Source organism: Schistocerca piceifrons, chromosome 4 (assembly GCF_021461385.2).
Source record: "Schistocerca piceifrons isolate TAMUIC-IGC-003096 chromosome 4, iqSchPice1.1, whole genome shotgun sequence".
Classification (NCBI taxonomy): Eukaryota; Metazoa; Arthropoda; class Insecta; order Orthoptera; family Acrididae; genus Schistocerca; species Schistocerca piceifrons.
In genome coordinates this window covers 99,005,118-99,023,504 of record NC_060141.1, presented here as the reverse complement: position 1 = coordinate 99,023,504, position 18,387 = coordinate 99,005,118, and the positions used below count along the sequence as shown (strand labels likewise).

At 42.4% G+C, this 18,387-nt stretch overlaps 1 protein-coding gene across 1 annotated transcript in view; it reads right to left on the bottom strand.

Annotated features, from left to right (window-relative positions):
- LOC124795630 (beta-mannosidase-like) overlaps positions 1-18,012 on the bottom strand; it is a 302,941-nt gene extending 284,929 nt beyond the window's left edge. Inside the window, exon 1 of the mRNA XM_047259702.1 lies at positions 17,886-18,012. Coding sequence (XP_047115658.1) covers positions 17,886-18,012 — 127 coding nt within the window. The remainder of the gene's footprint in view (positions 1-17,885) is intronic.
- Positions 18,013-18,387: the final 375 nt, after the last annotated feature.

Sequence of the window (18,387 nt, the reverse complement as noted above, 5' to 3'; positions counted from 1 at the left end):
TGTTGTGCGACTGGATTCGTGATTTCCCTTTAGAAGGGACACAGATCTTCAGAACTGACGAAAAATCATCTACTGAAATTGAAATCATATCTGGGATTCCCGAAGGAAGTGTCTCTACTGTCCTTTATCTATACGAACGATTTAGGAGACAATCTGAGCAACCCTCTTACATTGTTTGCAGACGATACAAGTCTAGCAAAGTCCTTGGAAGGTCAAAACGAATGGAAAATGATTTAGACAAGGTATCTACATGATGTGAAAAGTGGCAATTGACCTTAAACAGTTAAGTCCTTCAAGTGAGTTCTAAAAAAAATCCATTAAATTTCGATAACACGATAGATAACAGGAATTTGAAGGTTTGAGCGAGTAAACTAAATACCTAAGAAGTACAACTTAAAATGGAACCATCACACTGAAAATGTTGGAATACGAACCCAACATCGTGTTTTTATTGGCAGAACAGTTAGGAGAGGCAACATATCCACTTAAGGTACTGACTGTCGTCTTGTAGAGTACTGCTGCACGGTCCGTTTGGTATAGATTGACAAAGTACGTCGAAAAAGTTTTAATAATGCCACCTCGTTTCGTATTATCGCAAAGTAATGGAAAGAGAATGACAGATATGATAAGCACATTGGGGTGGTAATAATTAAAACAAAGGTGTTTTTCGTTGCGACGAGTTCTTCTCACGAAATTTAGATCACGAACTTTCTCATCCGAATGCTAAAATAATATCTTGACTCCCTCCTACATACAGAGAAAGCACCATCGTAATAAAATAAGAGAAGCCAGAGATCCCAAGGAAACAATTAGTTGTTCAGTTTTCCCACATGCGTTTCGAGAGTACGGTCGAGAAATAGTCTGAATGTGGCTGTGTGGACCCACTGCCAGCTACGCAACTGTGAACTGTATAGCAGTCGTATAGATGTAGATGTACCGCAGGCCGGGACGCGGTTGATTCCTACCTCCATTGAGGTAGGTGTCAATTAGTTTGGAATAGTGTGCTTATGACTTATCGTCTCGAAAAGTAAACCTGTCGCTGAATCGTTGAATGAATGGCTGGACAGTAAGTTGGAAGACCCTGTCCTGAAACTACACAGCCCTGATAGCGACGAGAAGCTATCGAGATCTGTGCATGACTGGCTTAAGACGTGACAGATCCATCCGCCTGGTGAACCTATGAACTCTGTACCTGAGAAGTACATAGATAACTGGCCGCATTCGCATTCCCCACCGATCATCAGGCGTCAGACAAGTCCTGCTCTCGTCGCAGAAGAGAACCCGGTGCCATTGATCCACGTTCCATTCCGCCTGTTGCCTTGACGTCTTCTTCACACACTATGGCGCTGGGGACTTTATACTGTTGTTCGTTAAGGAGGCCCATAGGCCAAAATAATCGTTTGGAGACGGTTGCATTCTTACTTTCAAAACGCAGCTCTGTTGCCTTCTGCATCGTGTTCCGTTTCTTTGAGCCTTAATCTGACGAGAACTTCAGTTTTTCTGCGTCTCTCGTTAGCAACTGAGTCGTACGCGGTCTACGCTTGAAATGGTCCGTCGAAACATGTTGACAGCGACTGCAAGCTGCATTCTTACGTTCACGATCGTAAACATAGTCCGCTCTACTCACTGCAATGCATTAACAAGTACGTAACCTTGTATGCGCAAAACCGCACGAAACTGTGCCTACAGTATAAATGGCGCATCCCATATACAGTGTTATGAGGCAGGTGCATGCAAAATTGCGTGTCCTACCAAGCGAGCTATTTCAGTGGCAGTGTATTCAAGGTCTAAGAGAGAGGAAATGCGACAACGCGAAGAAACGAAATATCGATATAACAGAATTAGAACCACCTATTTCAATGTTGTGACTTACTGTTACATTTCCCTCAACTCGAAATAATTATACTAACTGAACAACAAAATTTTTCTGTTGAGCTGGTAGCGTTCCGCAGCTGTTCAGTCTTCAAAGTGTAAGGGTGGGATTTCAATAAAGAGGTCAAAACAAAAATCAAAAAGAATAATATTCACATCTGAATAAAGCAATTTTTTCGTATTCAACATCGCTTCTGCATTCAAGTAGTTCAGTATCCTCGTCTGAAAATGTAATAAGGGTGGAAAACCTAATAAGGGCGGCTTTTGGTACTGAACTGCTTAGGTGAAGAAGTGATGCTGAATACGAAAAAAGTGGCTTTAGTCAGTTGTGCGTAATGTTCTGTTCCACTTCGCTTTGATCACTTCACTGAAATCCCACACCTGAACTTTGAATGTTGAATAGCTATGCAACACTGTCAGGTCAGTAGAAAAAGTTCTTTTCTTCAGATAGCGTAATTGTTTTAAGCAGAGGGAAACACAGCAGCTGGTCCAGTTATATCGAAATTTTATTTCTTTGCACTACCAAGATTCCTCTCTTAGATCCTGAATAGGTGATCATAGAAATGTCTATCGTAGTAGGAAGCGATGTTTTGCACGCGAATGGCTCATACCACTGTTTGTGGAATCATGGGCGTCCGCAGAAATTTCTCCAAGAGGGGAAAAAATTTTGAAACTGCCACTTTCTAAGTAACTGAAACGGTCAGATGGAAAACGTCTTGTGCTCTAGGAACTAAATTTAACAGGAAGTGCACAAAACTTATATCACGAAAGATTGACAGTTATTCACTTAGTAATAAGGTAAGCATATTCGGTCGTAACTACAAAGTACATCTTTTTATGTTATTAATACATGATGAAACAGAAAAACGGGAAAATTTCCACAATCCACTAAAACTAGAAGTGATGAAGGAAAGAAATTGCATTCATAGTAATTGAAACCTCACAACTTTGCCATTTACGAAACATTGATGGCATTTATAATTTTTTTAAAAACATACTTCCATTTGATGGCGTCCTCCTGTACGAATACATTCGTGAAATCTGCTGTTGAGATTCCTTATTGACCGCTGCAACATCTCAGCCGGGATACTGTGAGTTGCATCCCGAATTCTCTGTTTTAACTCATACGGGTTTCTTGGTCGAGTCGTGTAGACTTTGCTCTTGAGGTAGCTCCCCAAGAAAAAACCACAAAGGGTTAAATGTGGCGATCTAGGGCCAGGGAATGTTACCGAATCGTGAGATCACACGGTTTCTAAACAATTCTCACACATACGCCATTTATTGCCGTGCAGTTTATGATGTCGCTCCGTCCTGTTGAAACTAGGCTTCTTGAACGTTTGGAAAGTTGTTCAATGGAGGTGTAATGAAATTTCGTAACATTTTCACGGAACGATCGACATTGACAGTTTTTCTGTTTCCCTGTTTATTTGCGAAAAAATACGATCCGATAATCCCATGTGATGAAACACCACACCATACTGTTACTTTACTAGCGTGTGAAGGGAGCTCATCAACGTCATTAGGATTTGTGTTTGCCCAGTAACGGTAGTTCTGTTTATTCACATAACCTGTGAGATGAAAATGTGCCTCATCTGACATCTACAACTTGTTTAGAAATTCATAGTCATTGATTATTTTCGTCAATATTTGTTGATAGGATCCTAATTGTAACCGGTAATTGTTGTTCTTCAATTGTTGCACCATCTGTAGTTTGTACGGATGAAATTTTAAATCAAGATGAAGAATTCTGCAAACACTCTCCTGGGGCATTTCAACCACTGCTACTTGCTTACGAATTGAACGGCGTGGGCTCCCTAAGACAGACTCACGTACAACATAAATGTTCGCTGGAGAACGCACACTTCTTGGTCGTCCTGTTCGTTTCTTCTTGAGGGCAGATCCAGTCTCTTCAAAGTTATTAACCCAACATTTTATCGCGTGTTTCGACGGAAGGGCTTCACGAAGTCTTAAATTATAAAAAGATCGAAACTCCCTCTGCACCGCTACTAAATTATCATTGTTTTTATAGAACATTTTTATGACAAACGCAGGCTGTTTTCCGTTCCACTGATCCATAATTACTGAAATGGCGCACTGTTTACTCGCTAACTGTCACGAACCCGCAGTGCGGCCACCTGCCCATGGCTGCCACTACTCATTTCAAACATTCCCGTTATTCTGTGTCACCCTGTATGAATATGAATGCCACCTTTTTTATTGAACGAACTAAAATTTCATGCGCATATGACTGAATCGAACGTATACAATGGGTTATGAAATAAACCTAAAAAACATTTACAAATTAATATTTATGGTCCGATAATGTAGTATGAAACAAAAATTCAAAATCTGAAACAGAAATAATTCAGACCGACTGAGAAAATTATGTTGGATTAAAAAGAAATCACCCAACATTAATACTCCTCGAAGTGGAGGAACAGGCTGTATAGCTCTGAAAGAAAAAAGGCTGACTAGATTTCGCGCTATCTACAACACTTTCTTTGCTTACAAAGTACATCTGATATTTTTAATGGATTTTTCCATTTTTTCTATTTTTTGATGTTGACTGGTATTACTAAACTTGAACAAAATGTGCTTTGGAACCTATGTTTTTGCTCGGGTACGTGAAGTCTAGGAGAGTACCTGGAAACGTCTAGGTGAACGTGAGAAATCTTCCAAAACCAGCCTCAAATTGGTTGGTAGAATCGACTTTTAAAGCCTAGGACTGAATCAAGTCACCCTCTTCCTGCCCGTTTGTCATATTTTGTGCACTTATACTAATAGAGCTGGTGAAAAGGTAGCTCTGTGACTGTTTGTAGCAGTGTGTTATACCCTATACAGCTGAGAAGGTCAAAATTGCTAGAGGTCAATTCGACCATGAAGTTTCATTCTTTTACTCCCTCTCTTCTAGCATATAAAATGGGATATCTGTTTAGACTGAAGCGTTCGGACTTACCGATTAAATATAGACGATTGTATTTTTCAAAGTCTGGTGCAATAGTTTTTCTGTGTAAAACTGAATATAGAATCTGGAAGTCGCCGTGGGTCTTCTTTGTCCGTAGACACTGGGTAAAGTACAATTGAGATTTCGTTGTGCAAAAAGGGGAGGCAGCGTTTTTGGGAAAGAGCGGGGTGGATGATGACCACATATACTGTTGCCATTCTGGTGCTGTACTGGGTTAGAGCTTCAGGGTGTTGTATTGGTCACGTTTTCTGCAGCTCTAGGAGGGCTGTACAAGTAAGAGACAGGCAAAATATTGGTGACACTGCAGTGGTGGGAGAAGCATATGGCAACACCGCCAGAAATGCGTGCTTGAACAGATGCTAACCCAGCCTGCACGCTGCATTGTAGTGTTTGACCACGAGGAGCTGTCTTCAATACGTTACAACTGTCAGTTGTGGTCAGAACACTGTTCTGTGTAGTCGTGAGTGAATTACGTCGAAGGTAAGTGAATCGTAGCGTGGGTATATTGGTTGTGCTCGTGTGTTGGGTACTTCCGCAACCAAGCGTGCCGAAGTGTTTGATGTTTCAAGAGGCACCGTATCGAGGGTTTGTACAGCATGCAGGAAAACCGGAAAAACGTCATCCACTAAGTAAGAACGCGGACGGAAGTGTGTTAAGTGATCGTGACGGGCGGTCACTGAAGAGGACTGTAACGAAAAAGAAGGGGCAACAGCTGCAGAATCACTAAAACTAAAAACTCCGCCCGAACAGGCCATGAAGGCCCAACCGTACCGACCGAACGCCGTGTCATCCTCAGCTCATAAGCGTCACGGGATGCGGATGTGGAGGGGCATGTGGGCAGCACACCGATCTCCCGGCCGTATGTCAGTTTACCAGAGCCGCTACTTCTAACCAAGTACACCCTCACAAGGGCTGGGCGCATCCGGCCTGCCAAAAGCACTCGGCAGACCGGATGGACACCCATCCAAGTGATAGCCCAGTCCGACAGCGCTCAGCTTCGGTGATCTAACGGGGACCGGTGTTACCACTGCGACAAGGCCGTTTGCGGCAGCAGAATCGCGCCCTGTCAGACCAAAACAACACGAAGAGACCTCCAGAAGCAGGGGATTTCAGGGTGAGCTGGAACTTCAAAACTATTCATCAGCGATACAAATGCCTGTAACAGCAAAACCTGGTGCCGAAGCCATTAAACCTGGACTATGAACGATGGAAAAACGTCATTTGGGCGGGTGAGTTTTGTTCCACACTTTGGTTGTCATCTTCGGTTCATATGATTTTCAAACTGAATAGCAACAACATCATCTGAAGCAATGCTCCTGTTATCGATTTCCTTCAATATCGACATTGTGAAAGCTCCATGATCAAATCCTAGCATCTGTAGAGTTTGTAGTCTGCCAGTATTACTAAAGTGTAATAACTACATATTACGGTAATAAGGCATATTGCGGATTCTAATAAATATACACACAATTTTCGCTAACTTTAATCCTTTACAGCCACTTATAAACAAACACCATAAACAAAAGAATGCAGAATCGGTGTCAGTGATGCTATTCCACAGCTTTCTTGACGTACTACACTAATATCCCCTGCATGGTGATCGCATAAGGGTGGAAGAATATGCTACAGGAATAAATAATAACAAGAAATACAGAACAAGAAAGGGGCGTGGCCCCTTGCAAGATTTTGCCAGTTATTATTTTTATCACACTTAGGAGTGGAATTGGAACATAATATTTAGCAATTGAAATTTCAGTTACATGTAGTAAATGAAGAGCCAATAAAAAATCTTCACGGTTTTGGTCGCTTTCACGTAGCCCCCCACCCCCCCCGCCCCCCCCACCTGTTACACGAGTAAACATTGCGCTGGTACGGATTCTCATGGTTTTAGATTTCTTGTGGAGTGCAATCAGCAAACACAGGAGAAGAAGTTGCTTCTGTTGTTACACTAACCGATATTGAGGATTTAATTTCTGGTGTCTGTTTAGAGGAAAGTAACTAATCAATTAGGTGCATAGTACAGCGCCCTTTGTACAACATCTTTGAAATGTGTGGTAGACCTTTCAGAATCGATACTTCTCAAATGTGAGGTATCCACACCGTGTCGGGTTACTAGATACAATCGAGCGGCTGTGAAGAAGGTCAGCGTGAAAGGTCATCAGCTCGTTTTACAAGCAGAGGGTTTTGCGGAAATGTTGAAAGAAGCTTAACCAGCGGTTGCTCCAAGGAAGACCCTCAATATCTCGTGTAAATGTGCTTGGAATAGTCTAATATACAATTTCAGGGTGGGGTGAACTACTATTCTTAAGCTACCACATTCCTCTTCTGCAGAAACACGAAGAAAATAAAACGGGCTTATAACAGTTCATGCAGATACATATAACCAGTCATTCTTCTCAGTCCCTGCAGGTGAATGCAAGCCGAAGAACACTAGATTGATGGCGCCGGAAACACTGACCTCTGCTTTAAACTACACATTGACTGTCAGAATATCAACACAGAACTGTGAACGGTAGCGAACACGGAATGTTACGTGCCTTAACACTGGTGAAAGTCATGATGTTTTAGTGTCAGACAGGTGAACCACTGCTAAAAGCACTTTTCCAGCTCATCAACCTGACGACAGATGTGGTTTTCTAGTATTGCGCCCAAAAATGTGAAGGGTGATTCGAACAGCACAGCGATTTACTATTCACAGTTGTTTTGAAGGTGGCATACTCTTGTACTTTTCTGACCGTAAAAACACCACACCGAAATATTTGCACTGGTAACCGACAGTTTATCGGGGAGTGGAATAATTCACTTACAAAAGTCACTGCCACAGGGTAATTTCACGATACATGCCACTGAAAATCCCAGGAATTTAAAAGAACCTCAGAGTAGCCGCTAGAGGTGTGCAGAACAACTCTGTAATTTGCTGCAACACACCTAACGTTACTGACCTTATTTGGTCACTGCAGTCAACAAAGTGGTTAGTTGCTTCTCGCTGAATAACCATGTACTTTTCGTTATTTGTGTCATGCAACTTCACCACGTTTTTGATACCTATAGATCACCTTGCATTCATAAGGCTCAGTACAATACAACGTGGGACATGCAGATGGTCAATTACCAAACAGAATCTGCTCTCAACGGCATATTAAACCATAATATTTCTCGATTCCTTCTTTCGAACCCGCTCGACGGGTTAGCGGCCCTTGGTCTGTCGCTCTGGGAAAGCTTTAACAGACTTCCACACTTGCTTGGAAAATGCTGAGTTGGTTGCGTATCTTTTCGCTTCAAGCATTCGTTACTAAACGCATGAAACACTGAAATATTGCTTTAACGTTTCACATTTGTTTAGCTTTATAACGGGTTCTATGCCAAGGAGTTAGTACATCATGTTTGGTAGTTCTCACAAGTGTTCCGTACTTTTGGGGAGGTGAAGAATTTTTGAGCAAACTTAATCATTCCTGGAATTTATTCCTGTGTTTCAGTTCGGTCATCACCTGTTCTAGGTTCAAGTGAAACTCAGATTATTTCTACCATATCACACATTCTTTCTATCAGTAGCATGTCTGTCTTTTAAGTCACTTGGCATTGTTATTGCTCTCCTTGTGAAAATGCTGCAATAGAAACTTATAGTCAGCCAATGAATTTCATGACTTCTCTCCCCTGTTTGAAAACCCCTAATTGTATTTTACATTGTTGATTAGCTTTGCTGCGTCACCAGCGACATCTAGATAGCCTTACTTCTCTTAATTTTTTTCCTGTATTATTACCCCTACAGCTAACAGCTGGAATTACCCTCTGGAACCTTGCACTTGCCTGAAGGACACTCTTCCTCATACACTATCCTTAATTTTTCTTATATTCTACTGCATGTTATTCAAGTCCAGAGTTTGTAAGTGCGGAAGTTAGTATTAGTTGTGTGATGTATCGCAGTTTGAAACATGATAGACAAAGTTATGAAGCGGATGGTAGGTATGGGTGGCTTAAACTGTAAGAGCACTACCCGCATAGGCAAGAGTCGTTATTTGACTTCCTGTCAGATGTAAGTTTTAATATGATGGGCAGTTCTTACAAACAAGCGATCTCGTTACATTAAGTGATGCGTGTCAATATTATGTTTCTCCATAGTGCTGAGCGATGTTAATCTGTAACTATAAATCGCTTATGAAGAAAGCCAAGACTGCCAGTCGGAATTGATTTGCCGCGCGGGATTAGCCGAGCGGTCTTAGGCGCTGCAGTCATGGACTGTGCGGCCGGTCCCGGCGGAGGTTCGAGTCCTCCCTCGGGCTTGGGTGTGTGTGGTTAGCCTTAGGATAGTTTAGGTTAAGTAGTGTCTAAGATTAGGGACTGATGACCTTAGCAGTTAAGTCCCATAAGATTTCACACACATTTGGAATTGATTTGTTTGTTTAAGAAGCACGGCTGATTCGGCCACAAGAAAGGCCAATATCAGTTAGATTGTAGGATAAACAATCTAAAAAAAGACAGTGTGAACTCGAATACTGATAAAAAGAAAAATTTCCTTTAGAGTTTAGGGGGAAACTGGAGGATCAGACAAAAAGTTCCCAAATGCAATATTTCGTGGAGTAAGTTACAATATTAAAACAAAATTTTATAAATAGAAGCCAAAACATGTTGGTTGTGTATCTTATTAATGAAAAGTGGCGAGAATTTAAAATGAGTACAGAGAAAACATTAACAACTTTCCTGCTACGCTGTAGACAACTACGTCAAATATGGAGAAAATTGAAATGAGACAGAAATAGAAGAAAGTAATGAAAAACGAACTGGATGCTAGAGAGGGAGAAGAAAGCACCACGAACCTCCATTACTAGTTCGTAAGATATGTACCTTCTACTACCATGAATCACCGTTTTTTTTCTAGCAGCGTTAAATTTATTACTCACTCTGTATTTTCTGATTTTTCATTTAGCTGTCATTCTGTTGGTTGCCACCATTCCCGCTAATTAACATTTTTTTGCATATACTAGTATCTCCTTTCCGTATCCTGGACATTCTGGGAATTAATTCTTTGATTTTTATGGTGGAATGTTTCTTTAATGACATGCTGCCTTTTTCTTTTTGATTGTCTTGTATTTATAACAGTATGACTGTTTTTATTACTTCCTTTATTACTAGGCACGTTTAACGCTGTACTTACTACACTGGTCACGGCCTAAGAGCTTAGAAATCATGTCAGTCGTTGTTACACTCCTCATTCGCAATATACGCTTCTGAATTGAAGCTTTGAATCTAATGGTTATCGTTATAGATGAAAATAGCAGCTATGAATGTTATATGTTATTTATTTAAGCAGTCAATGATGTTTCGGTTTCCAAGTCCGTCGCCAGTCAATGATGATAAGGAAATTATGATTCATAGTCCGACCGACTAAGAAGCCGTTTGAGACAATTCTTGATTCAGGAAGGAAAATTGCTGAATCCCTTTGAAAGGAACCAGCCTGGAATTTTCTTCAATCTGTAATAGAAAGCACGTAAAATCTTACTCTGGATATCTGGACAGACATTGAACGTAGCCTTTCAGCCCGCAGGCTAAGTGTCTCACTAGCACATCATCTCGTCTGTTCGTCAGATAATTACTGACTAGTGTCAGAGACATGTTACCATCATCCTCCTTTAAATGCATAATAATGCATCTGTTTCTAAACAAAATGGATTATTAATTTACCGAATAAAAATACGCAATGTAAGGAAACGTAACAATATTAACCAGAAACTCAGTGAAGCTACATGGGGAGCTTCTGTTATATGGGCTGATGATACCACAATCGTCCAGTCATAACTGTTGGTTCTTTGCTTGCTTTGGGAGATGCTTGACCGGAACTACAACATATGAACTATTAGTTCACTTTATTATAATAATGATACAAATATTTACTTAACATCATAAAATCGATTGCACGAGAAATGTGCCGTATATTTACAACTGTTTCTGAATATTAAAGCATAACTTGACGCCCACACTTACAATAACAGTCTTCTCTTGACGTACAAGGTTCACAAGGCTCATAAAAAATACTACGGTCTACGACATGAGTAACACATGAGCTCTAACTAGTCGATACTGTCTGCCTGAACAGGGGTCACCAACTGGGCTGAGCGATTATATGCTCGATTGTACTCGTATATCGGCGTGTATGCGGCGGCGCTGCACATCTGGATGGGATGGTGTGGCTCCGCTAGTGTCTCCCATTCGTCGGTGCGAACTGCAGCAGGAGATCGGTAACTTCTGCGGTATCGGTGCGAGTTGCCGATTCTGTTGTGGCACCGGGAACTTTGGACGATGCCACAGCTTCGGTAAACACATTACGAGCTTCAGCACGGAGACTGTTGCACTCTGTAGCTGAATGTGCACACCAGTCTAATTGAACAATATTCGCTGCAAAACGATAGACGTTCAGTTGCAAACGCAACTGAGGATGGTTACTGGGTGCATCATGTAATACCTCCACCTCATCTTCACGGGAAGTCAGCACTCATAGAGGAATTAAAAAAAAATCATGTACAATCCTGAACTGCTGAGCCACCACGACATACCCTAGCTGGCAAGAAATCGGCTACGATCCCGAAATCCACCCTGATGTCTTGCTCAACAGCTTGTTGAAGACACCTTCAATCCCAACACCAAATGAACGGAACTGCGGAATGTAAACACTCCCTACTATCTACATGATCTAGCAGATCTTCAGAAAATGGTCAGAGGTTTTGAAAATATCTTGGGAGAACACACCCTGGTGATCCAACGGAATTCTTCGTTCCAAAGCCCATGTGCATTGAGTGGGTAACTGAAACTACCCGTAGCATATACAATTTATATTTCACGGTTCTTTCTCAAATTTTTTGTAAAACTGTATGTGCCATACGATAAATAATTAGACGGAAAAGAGAAACTTTGAACAAAAGGAAAGCGAACCTCCTGTATTGCATAACAGTTTTTGAAAGAATAACTGGAAGAGACTAGCTTGACCAATCAGCAATTTTTGCTGCAAGCCACTTTAATGTCCCGAGAGAATGTTCGGACTAGCAGGTATCTACCCTCCAATACTGGTTTGCAATGCTTAGCCACGTTACTGGGCTATGATTTTCTAGGCATCCGTCCCTCCGTCTTTTATCGTCTTGAGCTAGTTCTGTCACCTCTATAACCACTTCTCGCCAGCCGCGGTAGCCGAGCGGTTCTAGGCTCTTCAGTCCGGAACCGCACGACCGCTACGGTCGCAGGTTCGAATCCTGCCTCGGGCATGGATGTGTGTGATGTCCTTAGGTTAGTTAGGTTTAAGTAGTTCTAAGAACTAGGGGACTGATGACCTCAGATGTTAAGGCCCATAATGCTCGGAGCTATTTCTTTTAACCACTTCTCCCAACATCCTCTATTAAATATTCTGCATACACACACACACACACACACACACACACACACACACACACACACAGACAGACGCACAGATTTGTGTTCCAAACGTTGATTTTCATTAACCTTTCTCTAGTCTCAAGATTTATGCTTTATTTTACACACACACACCGCACAGATTTGTGCTCCAAACATAGATTATCATTAACCTTTCTCTAGTCTTAACGTTTATGCTTTATTTTATACAAAGTCATTTTGCTATGTTCGGTACTATTAGGCTTATGCATAAGCTCGTAGGTTTTTTCTGTATGTTCAGTTAGCACGACAGATACACATAACAGAGACTTGAGTCGTCAATAATGTACTCTCCTGCGCTATTTACAATAGTCTGCCAGCGTTGGGGTAACGTTTCGTCCCCAATACTGCAAAAATCATGTGGTTTTCAAGCTAAGAACTCATCGAGCCATGTTCCGAGCACATTTTCATCCTCAAAGGAAGTTCCTTCGAGGTTGTTGGATACTGAACTGAAAAGGTGAAAATCTGAGGGCGCGAGATCAGTGAATAAGGTCGGTGCGAAACGACTTCCTAGTACAACTCCTGTGTAGCGTTTTTGTATCACTTGAGGCATTCTTCCTGGTCGTTGTTCTTGGATAGCGCCTCAGTTGTTGACAATAATTGGCAGCAGTGATGGTTGCACCTGAGGGAAGCAATTTGTAATACACGACACTGTGGCTGCTCCAGCAAATGCATAACATTCTCATTTGTGGATGCGCGGCGGCCTTTGCACTGGGAGTTGTTTCTTTATTTGGGCTCAACCCTCCCTTTCTTTTCTTTAAGTTAGCATAAACAAACGATTTCTCGTCACCAGTAACGGTACGGGTAGGAATGGCCGGTACTGTTCATGAGCCAATTGATGAAGAGCAAGCAGATGCACTTTCGGCCACCTTCTGATTTTTGTGAATGTGACTTAAGGCATGCGGTATCAATACACCCGGTATATTAACGCTCCCCATTGCATGTAAATGTCGCACGATGATGGAATGATCACAGTTCATCGCATTTGCCACTTCTCGAGTACTCTCAAGTGTTCTCGAGTAAACTGATTTGGATCATTGTGGATTAATTCGTTTAAACGATCTTCATCAACCCCCGAAGGTCTTCCTGAACGTGGAGAGTCGCTACTGTAAAAATGATCCTCCTTAAAACGAGAAAAACATTTTATTGCCGTGCTCTGTCCAGTGGCATTATCCCCATACACGGTACAAACATTTCTTGCTGCCTCCTCTGCTGTCACCCCTGTATTGAACTGAAACAGAAGAATATGTCGGAAATGTTCTGATTTCTCCACTTAGCATTCCATTTTCTAGCGTCCTCAGTTCCATTAGCTATCTCCAAATGACAAGATGACAATATCTAAACTCAAATGGCAACAGTGAACTACAAATAGAAAATGAGAATTGATAAATATACCCATGGAGACGGGAATACCAACTTGAAAAACAGAAACGCTACAAACTTATGCACCAACGTAATATATCATTTTTGTATCTTCATTCCTTATCGATACTATTTCATTGACAGAAAAAATCATCTGTCTCCTCAAGAGGCTGTTGTCCACGTTTTCTGCCATCCAGAAATTTCCACCTGCTGTGCACAGCCTAACCTGGGTTATCGTTTTTTATGAGCAAATTTTAGCATCGAGTAGTAGTCACTTTGTGTCATTAAAAAGCCGACTCCGTTTCTGTTAACTTTCAGTGACTACAGTTATGTCATCAACCGAATCTTATCATGTAGGATTCTTTATCAGTGACAAACAATTCCCACGTTAAGATAGTCCTTCACTTTGCACATTGCCTCTTCAATAATACACAAATTAAATATCGGCTGTGATAAGTAGCAACCCTGCCTCATATCGTTCTTGACCTCTTGAATTACTTTGAAGTACTGATAACTCTTGTGTGTTCTTGATATCACACTATCTAAGAACGGAAAACATTTTACACTACCTGGCAAATAACAAAAGAAACACCCAGAAGACATGGTCTCGTGTCACTGTCAGTTTGTACACGCACACACCGTCGTCGGCTATATACCCGTAAATGGGAGGAGTTGCAGTTATGTCTGTGTCAAACAGAACGGGCAGTAAAGTGCATTTGTGTTGTTCGGTGTTTAATGTTGTTAGCCGGCCGGAGTGGCCGTGCGGTTCTAGCCGCTACAGTCTGGAGCCGAGCGACCGCTACGATTGCAGGTTCGAATCCTACCTCGGGCATGGATGTGTGTGATGTCCTTAGGTTAGCTAGGTTTAAGTAGTTCTACGTTCTAGGCGACTGATGACCTCAGACGTTAAGTCGCATAGTGTTCAGAGCCATTTGAACCATAATGTTGTTACCAGGCCGGACAAGCTATGTAAGGGGCGTGAACAGGGTCATGCAGGGGGGTTCAGTGGACAAGGGAATCAAGTCACACTAAGGAAGTTTTGAGAAAAAGAGTCATAAAGTTGTTGCTGGATAATTAATCGCAGGAAGAAGTTTAGACCATATGAAAATGTTTGAATGAAAGGAGATTTTTTATAATGTATTCTCATATTCAAGAAGGGTACATTTAAGTGCTATTATATTGTGGCGTGCGTACTGTTAAGACCTTCGGTACACACACCATCAGTTTATTTGCCTTGTCGCTCTAACGAAGTAGGCGAATGTCAGCAATAAGTCTCGTTGTCTTATTGTGGCGTGTTTATCTTCTGCCGTTAGGTCAAACGATAGAAATGCCACTTGCACGCTTAGAGTAGCAGATTGACGGTGACCAACTTTTAACAGAACTTGATTAATTTTCACACACATTTATTAAAGTAATAAAAAGCATAGACATTACGTAACTTGATTCTGGATGCTGTTTAGAATTGACAATCTGAAGTTCCTTTGGTCTTGGTATGTTAATCTTATTCTCACATATCTCTGATACTTGACAAAGTGTCTATTCATTTATCTTCATGGCTATGTACAGGAATATGGTAATCTTATTAGGTGCAGACTGAAACTTGACTATAGACTCGTACAGACTATTGCAGACTAGTACAGACTGGTGCAGACAAATGCAGACTGACTAATTGGAGGTCTGTACACTCGTTATAATACCTCGTGCGTTCAGGTATCACTGCGCGAGTGTGATCCGCGAGGAGAAAAGGTTCTACGTTAGCAGCAATCTCATTGGCTGCGTTACATATTAATACGCGGATCGGTGGAAGCAGAATTTGGTCCGTCTCTAAGGCAGCGTCATCTCATAGTGCGGAGATGGACGAGCGCTGCACCTGCGCTGTTGTGCTTAGCAGGGCGCGCTCTAGTGGGAAAGTTTTGTACACGCTGACTACGCGGAACTATGTACGCAACATATATGCTACCTTGAATAGATATTCTTTTGTGCAATGAACGCCCCCAAATGTCTCTGTGTACAGAAATGTCTCTTTTTGACCTTCACGCATTCCACAGGCCTTTTATTAAATAAAACCATTTGCTCTGTTCACGTGAAACTGATAGGATGATATTCCTTCGCCAATAAAATAATGCACACGTTAAAAAAAGTTTTGCATCACCTCGGTTCCGAGAGTTCCGGAACCTGTACAGGAAATTGGAATAATCAACATAAACATCATTTCCGCCCTTTTTATTGCTCATGAAAACCACACACTGCATGTCGTACCACTATACAGCGAGACCTTCAGGGGTGGTGATCCAGATTGCTGTACACGCCATTATTTATAATACCCAGTAGCACGTCCTCTTGTATTGATGCATGCCTCTATTCATCATGGCATACTATCCACAAGTTCATCAAGGCACTGATGGTCCAGATTGCTCCACTCCTCAATGGCCATTCGGCGTAGATCCCTCCGAGTGGTTGGTGGGTCACGACGTTCATAAACAGCCCTTTTCAATGTATTCCAGGCATGTGCAATAGGGACCATGTCTGGAGAACATGCTGGCCACTCTGCTCGAGCGATGTCGTTATCCTGAAGGAAGTCATTCACGAGATGTGCACGATCGGGGCGCGCATTGTCGTCCATGAAGGCGAATGCCTCGCCAATATGCTGCCGATATTGTTGCACTATGGGTCGGAGGATGGCATTCTTACAGCCGTTACTGCGCCTTCCATGACCACCAGCGGCATACGTCGGACCCACATAATGCCACCCCAAAACACAAGGAAATCTCCATCTTGCTGCACTCGCTGGGCAGTGTGTCTAAGGCGTTCAGCCTGACCGGGTTGCCTCCAAACACGTCTCCGACGATTGTGTGGTTCAAGGCATATGCGGCACTCATAGGTGAAGAGAACGTGATGCCAATCCTGAGCGGTCTATTAGGCATGTTGTTTGGCCCATCTGTACTGTGCTGTGTGGTGTCGTGGTTGCGAAGATGGACGTCGCCAAGGATGCTGGGAGTGAAATTGCGAATCATGCAGCCTATTCCGCACAGTTTGAGTCATAACATGACGTACTGTGGCTGCACGAAAAACATTATTCAACATGGTGGCGTTGCTGTCAGGGTTCCTCTGAGCCATAATCTGTAGGTAGCGGTCACCCACTGCAGTAGTAGCTCCTGGGCGGCCTGAGTGAGGCATGTCATCTACAGTTCCTGTCTCTTTGTACCTCCTCCATGTCCAAACAACATCGCTTTGGTTCACTCCGAGACGCCTGGACACTTCCCTTGTTGAGATCCCTTGCTGCCATAAAGTAACAATGCGGACGAGATCGAACCGCGGTATTGACCGTCTAGGCATGGTTGAACTACAGACAACACGAGCCGTGTACCTCCAGCCTGGTGGAATGACTGGAAATGACCGGCTGTCGGACACCCTTCATCTAATAAGTGCTGGTCATGCTTCGTTGTTTACATCTTTGGGCGTTTTTAGTGACATCTGTGAACAGTCAAAGGGACTGTGTTTGTGATACAGTACCCACAGTCAACTTCTGGGAACCGGGCTGATGCAAAACTGTTATTGATGTGTGTATATGCAAATTCACAAACTATATGGTTGCAATGATAAAACATGTAATTTATAGTCTTAATGGAAACAGATTCTTTCCTGTCTTTGTATGATATTATGTACTTTTATTTCATGAAAAGTTCTATGTCATTTGGGAAAATATACGTAAAACTTTAATTGTATAAACGCAAAATTCAGTATGTAACAATTATAGCAAGTGTTTAAAACCATATAAATAGAGGCGATTTGTGGGCCACCATAGGTCAGTCTTAGATCATTCTTACGTCAGACTTAAGTCAGTCTTGGACCGAATTTTGTTGCAAAAGCATGTAGCCAAACTTTGTACATTCGCTGCCGAATCGTGGGAAAAAAAGTTCCTTGTGAAGAAGAAATACCGAAACCTAATTCTACCGTTGCCTGATTCCCGTGTGGCGATGCAATAACATCAAGATGAACCCATGGCAGCATTAAGAAGCAGCACCCCAGAATACACAAGATACCTATTATTTATTTGGTGGAATATATCCGTAATATGACGTGGTATATTCTTAAGCAACAATACACATCCCAAACTTCCCCACACAATAATATTTTTGCCATATTATATTACGGTACATACCAAGTTCATTATACGTGTGTAAGCCTGTAAGAGGTTATTACCGAACAGTGCACCCAAACGTGTGGGTGGTGGTGCTGATTTGGTACTTACAGCCGTTGCCGTTGGAGGCCGTCCAGGAGTCGCCGTCCAGAGAAAGTCTTATAAGGCCTTCAACTCGGCCCAAAAGGGTCGCGGCGGCTAGCAGCGTCAACGTCAGCGTCTTCATGGTCGTTGTCATGGCGAGCTTCGCTATAGCTGCCCGCCCCTCACTGCGATGTCGCCTCACTGCCCGCAGACGTCTCTTAAGGCCGGGCTTATCAGCCACCCAGGCTTATCACGATCCACTGGCGAGTGTCGTTAGGGAACACTACTCGACTTCTATTCGCTTGACGCCTTGTGCAATACCTGCCAAAGAGCGCGGGGCATATTGAGAAGCCGAAATAGGAGAGAAGGGATCTCAACAAAGTGTGTGCGTGTGTGTGTGTGTTGGTCGTTAGTTTTAATGATATACACCATGTGGCAAATAGTCTCAGGACGCCACTCGGAGTGCGTCATGTGTGAAATCATACTGTACATCAGAGCGTCAGTATGTATAAGCATAGGCATTAAGCGT